The sequence below is a fragment of the Dryas octopetala genome, chromosome 4 (genome assembly GCF_963921425.1).
Source record: "Dryas octopetala chromosome 4, drDryOcto1.1, whole genome shotgun sequence".
Taxonomy (NCBI): Eukaryota; Viridiplantae; Streptophyta; class Magnoliopsida; order Rosales; family Rosaceae; genus Dryas; species Dryas octopetala.
This window is the reverse complement of record NC_141369.1, coordinates 832,771-842,483: the sequence shown is the minus strand read 5'-3', so window position 1 is coordinate 842,483 and position 9,713 is coordinate 832,771. Positions and strand designations below refer to the sequence as shown.

At 35.0% G+C, this 9,713-nt stretch overlaps 2 protein-coding genes across 2 annotated transcripts; both read left to right on the top strand.

Annotated features, from left to right (window-relative positions):
• Positions 1-227: 227 nt before the first annotated feature.
• On the top strand, positions 228-4,421 carry LOC147285964 (disease resistance protein RPV1-like). The gene is made up of 5 exons (XM_086239317.1): positions 228-761; positions 1,077-2,175; positions 2,277-2,708; positions 2,786-3,835; positions 3,915-4,421. Exons 1-5 carry the CDS (start codon positions 289-291, stop codon positions 4,419-4,421), a joined length of 3,561 nt encoding a protein of 1,186 aa, XP_086095443.1. The 5' UTR covers positions 228-288.
• A 50-nt stretch (positions 4,422-4,471) lies between these two features.
• LOC147285963 (disease resistance-like protein DSC1) lies at positions 4,472-6,225 on the top strand. Its single transcript, XM_086239314.1, has 3 exons — positions 4,472-4,585; positions 4,688-5,702; positions 5,782-6,225. The coding sequence occupies exons 2-3, from the start codon at positions 5,025-5,027 to the stop codon at positions 6,223-6,225; spliced, it is 1,122 nt and encodes a 373-aa protein (XP_086095440.1). The 5' UTR covers positions 4,472-4,585; positions 4,688-5,024.
• Positions 6,226-9,713: the final 3,488 nt, after the last annotated feature.

Sequence of the window (9,713 nt, the reverse complement as noted above, 5' to 3'; positions counted from 1 at the left end):
TCTCTAAAAAAAATTGCATCAGTTTAATTTAAAGGAGGAAAAGACTACCCAATTCCTAAGGGCTTGACTCCTCTAAAGTAAGGATCGTAGCATTTGCTTAACCGTGTGGGTCCACTGCATTATTAAAGCATTTGCTATTTGGTATTTCACATTTCCAAGTTTTTCACTAATTATAATTTATACTGCTCCGGTGTGACTTTTATCATTGACTTGACGACTAGCTTGTCCATCCATACACAAAACTGCATATACATTTCAATAAACTCTGCATTTACAAACACAACACAAATGGATGCTTCCTCCTCAAACAGGTGTAGATATCATGCGTTCTTGAGTTTCAGAGGCAAAGACACACGCAAGGGTTTTACTGATCATCTCTACAGAGCTTTGGAGGGGGCAGGAATCCACACCTTTAGAGATGATGATGAAATTGAAAGAGGAGAAGAAATCAAGGCTGAGCTGCAGAAAGCCATACAAGAGTCACGAGTTTCCATTATTGTTTTTTCCAAGGACTACGCTTCCTCAACATGGTGCTTGGACGAACTTGCCATGATCATGAAACGCAGAACAACTGATGGCCACATGGTTGTGCCAGTCTTCTTCCATGTCGATCCATCACATGTCAGGAAGCAGAGTGGGAGTTTTGCAGAAGCATTTGGTAGACATGAACAGCGCTTCAAGGAGGATATGGACAAGGTGGAAGACTGGAGAAGAGCTCTTAGAAGTGTTGCAGATCTGGGTGGGATGGTTCTAGGAGATCGGTAATAATTTCATTCCCAAAAACTTCTCATGCTATCATATAGACTTTAAAAGTATTAGCTTGTTGACATTTTTTATTATAAAGGGTGTAAATGGTTGTTGGATTTTGGTTCTATCTTCTTTATGAAATTCATGTACCTGGGCAGCATTTTATTTAAATTTAAGATTCATTTGTTCATATCTTATTATACTTAATATTAGTAAGTGGGTAGAATCATTCATTTCAACTTGATATTATCATCAATTGCACCCTTCTATATAGAAGATGAAGTTTGTTTTTTTCTTTATAAATGTTGATACCAGTTATATATTTATAGGTACGAGGCGCAATTTATCCAAGATATTGTTGAGGAGGTGGGAAATAAATTGGATCCCAAAGCCTTGAAAGTTGCTCCCTTTGTGGTCGGAATGGATGATCGCGTGGAAGACATAAACATGTGGTTGAAAGATGGATCAAATGATGTTGGTGTAGCTTTGATCTGTGGGATGGGCGGAATTGGCAAGACCACCATTGCCAAAGTTGCTTATAACCTGAACTTTGATAGATTTCAAGGCAGCAGCTTTCTTGCAGATATTCGAGCAAATTCAGTGCAACCCAAAGATTTGGTTCGCTTGCAAAGACAACTTCTTTCGAATATCCAAAAGGGGAAAGCAGAGAAAATATATAGCACGGATGAAGGAATAGGAAAGATCCAATGTGCTGTATGTTGCAAAAGAGTTCTTATTGTTCTTGATGATGTAGACCACTTGGACCAATTCAATGCAATTCTTGGAATGCGGGAATGGTTGCATCCAGGAAGTAAAATTATCATCACAACTAGACGTGAAAATTTGTTAAATTCTAGTGAAACATGCAAAATGTTTAAGGTTCAAGGATTGCATGGTTATCAATCACTTGAGCTTTTCAGTTGGCATGCCTTCAGACAAAACCATCCTATTGAAGGCTACATGGAGCTTTCAAGATCTGTAGTAGAACACTGTGATGGGCTTCCATTAGCTCTTGAAGTTCTAGGATCTTCTCTATCTGGAAAAGGTGCAGATGTATGGGAAGATCAATTGAAGAAGTTAGAAGTGATTCCTCATGGAGAAATTCAAAAAGTTCTTAGAACAAGCTATGATTGTCTACAAGATGGTCATGACAAAGATTTATTCCTTCACATAGCTTGTTTCTTCATAGGAAGGAAGAAGGATTATACAATTACAATACTGGACAACTTAGATTTTCACACAAGGATTGGAATTCAAAATCTAGTTGATAGATGTCTAGTGCAAATCAGTTATGAGAATAAGTTGGTCATGCATCAATTACTTAGAGATATGGGAAGGGGAATTATTCGTGAGGAATCATTTGACCCTGGAAAACGTAGTAGGGTGTGGCATCATAAAGAAGCGTGTAATGTTTTGAGAAAGCTAACTGTAAGAAACAAATATACTCCTTATGTTTGTCTATTAATTGGTTTTTGTGTTATGCATTTTTTATAACTTGTTACTAACCCAGTGTTCTCATGTGTTGGCAGGGTACTGAAACTATTAAGGGCTTCATGCTCAATGTTCCTTTGTTGATGGAAGATGAGTCTACTGAGTCAATATTTGGTAGATGTAACAAAAAACGATGCCATGTTGAAGATTCTGGTGAAAATTCTTTAAGGCGACGCAGGATTGATTTCTTCTCCTGGAAATCAATCAACTTTTCCTCAACCAATTCAGGTCTTGCATCAAATGAGGTGGACTTCAGTACAGAGGCATTTAGAAGGATGCACAATCTTGAAATTCTCCTGCTCAATAATGTAAAAATCAGTGGAAGCTATGAAGATTTTCCAAAACATTTAGTATGGTTGTCTTGGCAAGGATTCCATTCACAATCAGTACCAGCCAATTTTAATTTGGAAAAACTAGTTGGTCTTGAGTTGCAGAATAGCTGCCTGGAACAGGTCTGGAAGGGAACCAGGGTATGGTACTAATTTTAACTCTTTTCTCTCTCTTTCTCTCTCTCTCTAATTATACTAATTATTTCTCTTTTAAACAGTTTCTTCCAAGTCTGAAGATCCTTAATCTCAGTCATTCACACAGCCTTATCACAACCTCTAACTTGTCAGGCCTGCCTAGGCTTGAGAGATTAATTCTTAAATATTGTATAAATTTGGCTGAGGTTGATGAATCCATTGGAAAGCTAAAGAAACTTGTGTCCTTGAATCTTAAAGGCTGCAAAAATCTCATAAAACTTCCAAGAAGTATTGCCATGTTGGAATCTCTTAAGGAGCTTATTCTCTCAGGTTGCTCAAAGCTCAGCTTTCAAGTCAATACGACTGCTAGAAATCAGCCACAATGTACATCTACTGATATGAAGATAGTACCTCTGTTTTTGAGTAAGTCATGGCAATCAGTCTGGTCTGTGGTATCACCAAGAAAAAGTCTTGAGCTCAGCAATTTCTCATTGTCAAATTTTCCACATTTTTTGGGAAGGTTAAGACTCGATTACTGTAATCTATCAGAGATTCCCAGTCATATTTGTGGTCTGTCCTCGTTGAAGCATTTGGATCTAAGTGGAAACCCAATGATGAGACTACCAGAAAACATGAAGGATCTTATTATGCTCCAGAGTCTTGTGGTAAAGAATTGCAGAACCCTCGTAATGATTCCAGATCTCCCACCAAGTTTAGAGAAATTGAAAGCAAAAAATTGCACATCATTGAAAATAGTAGGCAATTTACCAGACCTCCCACCAAGTTTAGAGAAATTGTATCCAGTATTAATTAAATTTTTGGGATGCAAGCGATTGGTTGAAGTTCAAAGCGAGTTCAGAACCCTCGTAATGATTCCAGACCTCCCACCAAGTTTAGAGAAATTGGAAGCAGAAAATTGCAAATTTTTAATTATTGGATCATCATTTCTTAATTTTTTGAGATGCATGAGATTAGTTGAAGTTCAAGGCAGATTTACTATGAAACCGTTGAGAAGTGTTGACATAGAAATGATCAAAGATATGGGCTTGTTCAATTTGGAATCCATTGGGAGCACTGATGAGGTCTTAATGTTCAACTCTATCACAGATACAACCATGAAGGGTCCCCTCCAGGTTCTCTCTGTCTCTCAAGTTGTTATTATTATGATTTTTATAGCTTGTTATAAAATAAGTGATGTGCATGAAACTGCAGGGACTGTATGAACGTGGCATATTTAGCATTTTCCTTCCTGGACACAACATCCCAGAATGGTACATGTACAGGAGCAAGGGTGACTCTAAGTTGTCTATTACTCTACCTTCACACCCCCATAATCTCAAGATCCGAGGCTTAAATGTATGTGTTGTTTATTCACTGCCACGACATGCAATTGTACCTCTGCAAGTCAGTAATGATAGCAAGGGTCTTAGGTGGATCTACTTTCCAATCACATGGGCTTATTCCAATGGGCGTGATGTTAAATTTCTATGGCTAAGCCGATGGAGGTTTGGAGATGATGAATTGGAAGCTGGGGACAAATTAATTGTAGTTTCCAAGGAAACGGAGATTGGAATCCAGCTTGTGTATGAGCAGGATATAGCAATCCAACCAGAAAGAGCTTATTGGAGGCAGAATATCGATGTCAACGGTGATGAAAATATGTCAGCGACACTGTTATCTTCAATATATCATTTTGGACATGTGTCAACTTCTGGTTAGTTGGTGACATTTTATAATTTTTTAAATTATAATATATATTGGTCATGCATCAATTACTCAGAGACATGGGAAGGGGAATTATTCGCGAGAAATCACTTGACCCTGGAAAACGTAGTAGAGTGTGGCATCATAAAGAAGCGTCTAATGTTTTGAGAAAGTTAACTGTAAGAAACAAATATACTCATTATGTTTGTCTATTAATTGGTTTTTGTGTTATGCATTTTTTATAACTTGTTTAGTAACCCAGAGTTCTCATGTGTTGGCAGGGTACTGAAACTATTAAGGGCTTCATGCTCAATGTTCCTTTGTTGATGGAAGATGAGTCTACTGAGTCAAAATTTGGTAGATGTAACAAAAAACGATGCCATGTTGAAGATTCTGGTGAAAATTCTTTAAGGCGACGCAGGCTTGATTTCTTCTCCTGGAAATCAATCAACTTTTCCTCAACCAATTCAGGTCTTGCATCAAATGAGGTGGACTTCAGTACAGAGGCATTTAGAAGGATGCACAATCTTGAAATTCTCCTGCTCAATAATGTAAAAATCAGTGGAAGCTATGAAGATTTTCCAAAACATTTAGTATGGTTCTCTTGGCAAGGATTCCATGTTGGAATCTCTTAAGGAGCTTATTCTCTCTGGTTGCTCAAAGCTCAGCTTTCAAGTCGATACGACTGCTAGAAATCAGCCACAATGTACATCTAGTGATAGGAAGATAGTTCCTCTGTTTTTGAGTAAGTCATGGCAATCAGTCTGGTCTGTGGTATCACCAAGAAAAAGTCTTGAGCTCAGCAATTTCTCATTGTCAAATTTTCCACATTTTTTGGGAAGGTTAAGACTTGATGACTGTAATCTATCAGAGATTCCCAGTCATATTTGTGGTCTATCCTCGTTGAAGTATTTGAATCTAAGTGGAAACCCAATCATGAGACTACCAGAAAACATGAAGGATCTTATTATGCTCCGGAGGCTTTTGGTACACAAGTGCAGAACCCTCGTAATGATTCCAGACATCCCACCAAGTTTAGAGAAATTGGAAGCAGCAAATTGCACATCATTGAATATAGTAGGCAAATTGCACATCATTGAATCATCATTTCTTAATTTTTTGAGATGCATGAGATTAGTTGAAGTTCAAGGCAGGTTTACTATGAAACCATTGAGAAGTGTTGACATAGAAATGATCAAAGATATGGGCTTGTTCAATTTGGAATCCATTGGGAGCACTGATGAGGTCTTAATGTTCAACTCTGCCACAGATACAACCATGAAGGGTCCCCTCCAGGTTCTCTCTGTCTCTCAAGTTGTTATTATTATGATTTTTATAGCTTGTTATAAAATAAGTGATGTGCATGAAACTGCAGGGACTGTATGAACGTGGCATATTTAGCATTTTCCTTCCTGGACACAACATCCCAGAATGGTACATGTACAGGAGCAAGGGTGACTCTAAGTTGTCTATTACTCTACCTTCACACCCCCATAATCTCAAGATCCGAGGCTTAAATGTATGTGTACATCTTCAAGTCAGTAATGATAGCAAGGGTCTTAGGTGGACCTACTTTCCAATCACATGGGCTTGTTCCGAAGAGCATAGTACATTTCTATGGCTAAGCAGATGGAGGTTTGGAGATGATGAATTGGAAGCTGGGGACAAATTACGTGTTTCATTAATTGTAGTTTCCGACATAAAGGAGTTTGGAATCCAGCTTGTGTATGAGCAGGATATAGCAATCCAACCAGAAAGAGCTTATTGGAGGCAGAATATCGACGTCAACGGTGATGAAAATATGTCAGTGACACTGTAATCTTCAATATATCCAAGAGACTACTTTCCACGTTTCACTTTGTAGGTAAAAAAAAAAAAAAAAAAAAAAAGGGAGAAAGGGCAAAAAAATGGTTGTTGACCTTTACTTTGGACTGTGTCAACTTCTTGGTTAGTTGTTGACATTTTTATAATTTTCAAAATTATAATATATATATTATAATTTTAAAAATTATATATATATTTATAAATATTATAATTTTAAAAATTACAAAAAGGTTAACAACAATTTTTTTTCCCTTTCTCCTTTTTTTTTTTTACCTACAACGTGTAACCCTTTTTTTCTCCTTTCTCTTTTTTTTACCAGCAGCAACGTGTAACTTTTTTTTTTTTCTCTTTTCTCCTTTTTTTACCAACAGCAACGTGTAACTTTTTTTTTTTTTTCTTTTCTCCTTTTTTTACCTGCAGCAATGTGTAATGGTTTTTTTTTTTTCCTATTTTTTTCTCCTTTTTCCTTGCATCTTGTTTCTCTTCATCCTCTTGTGTAAGATGCATATTAGACACATGCAGTGTACATATTAGATATTATTTTTTAATTGAAAATTGTCGTACAGTTTTAAAAACATATTAGAGTCAGTGTTTAATATGCCGATTTTAAATTGAAAATTGTCACCCAGTAACAGTGTCTAATATGTCAATTTTAAATTGGAAATTGTCGCATAGTTTCACAAACATAATAGAGGCAATGTCTAATATGCCGATTTTGAATTGAAAATTGTCATACAGTTTCAGAAACATATTAGACACTGTCTGACAACAATATGCCGATTTTAAATTGGAAATTGTCGCACAATTTCGAAAACATATTAGACACTGTGTGACAATTATTGATTCGAAATCAATAATTGTGTGAGAGATACTGAAAATCAGTATTTGTAAAAACCTAAACAGATACTGTCACATAGATACTGAAAATCAGTATTTGTAAAAACCTAAACAAATACTGTCACACAGATACTAAAACAAATATTATCACACATATACTGAAATAGATACTGTCTCACAGATACTGTGCGACAGTCACTGATTCGAAATCAGTAATTGTGTGACAATCACTAATTCAAAAGTGTTTATTATGTTGTTGTGATTTTAGATGGATTATAGATTTGATCAATCAAAGAGAGATTCAACAACTAAAAGAAAGATCGATTCTTTGGGATCAAGAATTCCTTTCTTCAATCAGGAAGGAATGGATGTGGATATACTATCCAAATTGCTAACTTCATTTATAAACCTTTTACATCAAAATAGAAATCATTATGTGGATTGGTATGAATTTATAACAAATGCAATTTTTTTAGTCAGTATAGCTTATTTCGAAATCCTAATATCATCTTTTTTATATAAGCCTGTTAAACTCTACTGCGATGACGATATTGTAGGGGAGGTTGAAAGATATGAAAGATCTCCCTCCAAGCCGTACATACGACTTTCATCGAATACGGCTTTCCACAGAATTCTATATGTATCTATGAGATCGAGTATGAAATTTTGTTTACTCACTTTAAATTGAGTATCTGTTTCCCTCCTTTTCCTACTAGGATTAGAAATCCTGTATTTTACATATCCATATGATTGAGTCCTTGGGTTTCCGAAATAGTGTAAAAAGAAGTGCTTTGAATCATTGCTATTTGACTCGGACCTGTTCTAAAAAAGTCGATAGAAAATTTGGGCACCCAAATTTTATATAGGAGACACTTATCAACTTGACATTTTAGTGCAGAAAACTTTAAGCAAAAATTCAATGGGTATTGTTGACTTCATGGATATTTCATTAATTGCGATCCAAATTAGTTAATATCAATATTAGACATTGTCAGATAGTGTGCATATTAGACACTGTCAGACAGTTTGCATATTAAACACTGTCAGATAGTGTCTAAAATGCCGATTTTAAATTGGAAATTGGAAATTGTAAAAACCTAAATATATACTGAAATAGACACTGTCACATTGATATTGAAACATACATTGTCACACAGATACCAAAACAGATACTGTCACACAGATACTGAAACAGAAATGGTCACACATTTACTAAAACAGATAGTGTCACACAGATACCGTAAGACAATCATTGATTCGAAATCAGTAATTGTGTGACAATCACCAATTCAAAATTGTTTATTATGTTGTTGAGAGCATCATTAGTTTATACAAAAGTGTCAAAATGATAATTAACATATGCAAATTCGGTTTGAAAATAATAATAGTAAAATCAGTGATAGTGCGACAGTGACTGAATCTACTGCATACCATACTAATTAGACACTGTCAAGCAGTGTGCATATTATACACTGTCACGCAGTGTTCATATTATACACTGTCAGACAGTGTACATATTATATATTGTCAGACAGTGTGCATATTAAACACTGTCGCACAATTACAATTTACAAACAAACAATTATAGGCTTTGATGAACCCAAAAAGCACTAAACCATTGCAGACATTTAAACTTACAAGCTACAAAAGGCATCATAGCAAAGTCAAAGATTGGGTAGATTTGGCAAGGATTTGGATCCTCTCCATTTTGTTGCTAAATAGAGAGGTCCATTTAAGAAATATTGGCCCTTTTATCATGATCAATCAGCAAACTTTTGGATACATCTTATTCGGTAGTGCAGTTGACATCATTAAACCAATAAAGACATAAAAAGAGAAACAAACAGCCCAGATCAAATGAAAAAAAAATATATATATATGTTGTGTAGATGCATGTGTACCTGAGGCGAGCTTTAGAGAGCTCCCAATAGCATTTTTAGGATTTCAAAATTTAACATTTTTTTTTAAGGATGGTGTAGTGTATATAGATTTATATAGACTTTTGTAGACTTTTTTAAGTGATAGACTTTTGCAAAATTTACAGATTTTTACAGAGTTCTAGAGAGTATAAAAATCCTTAAAAATCTGCAGGGGAGAGGTCGAATTTATAATGACTTTAAAATATATATTAAGTCTTTCAAAGTCTATTAAAATCTATCATTAAATAAATTCCATAAAAATTAATGACTTTTTAAATATACCTGGACTTTTATTACAAATTTTTTAAAAGTCATTATTGAATACTATATGACTTTTATAGACTCCAGTTAGTAATGTGTCCCCTGTCTTATTATTAGACAAACTAATTATTGGCTGATAAAGCAAATCTTATTTGAATCTACCTTTTCCTCTTCTTGTAGGAAAAATAAGATTCCTATCTATTTATAGTGCTTGGTTTGTCCGTTTGTCCTTTCCTTGAGGATCAGTCTATTTTCATCACCAAATTTCTATGTAGAATATTTATATCTGCTTGCTTTGTAATAAAGTTTGTATCAAGTGTGCTTTATTGCTATTATGTAAATTTTCTATCAATGAAATTTATGATTCTCGCTATTATATCGTTTCTACTTACATGTTTTTATAATCCTTTTAAATATTTGTGTTTATTCTAGTTTTTTATAATTATCTTTTTATGTTTTTTTATTA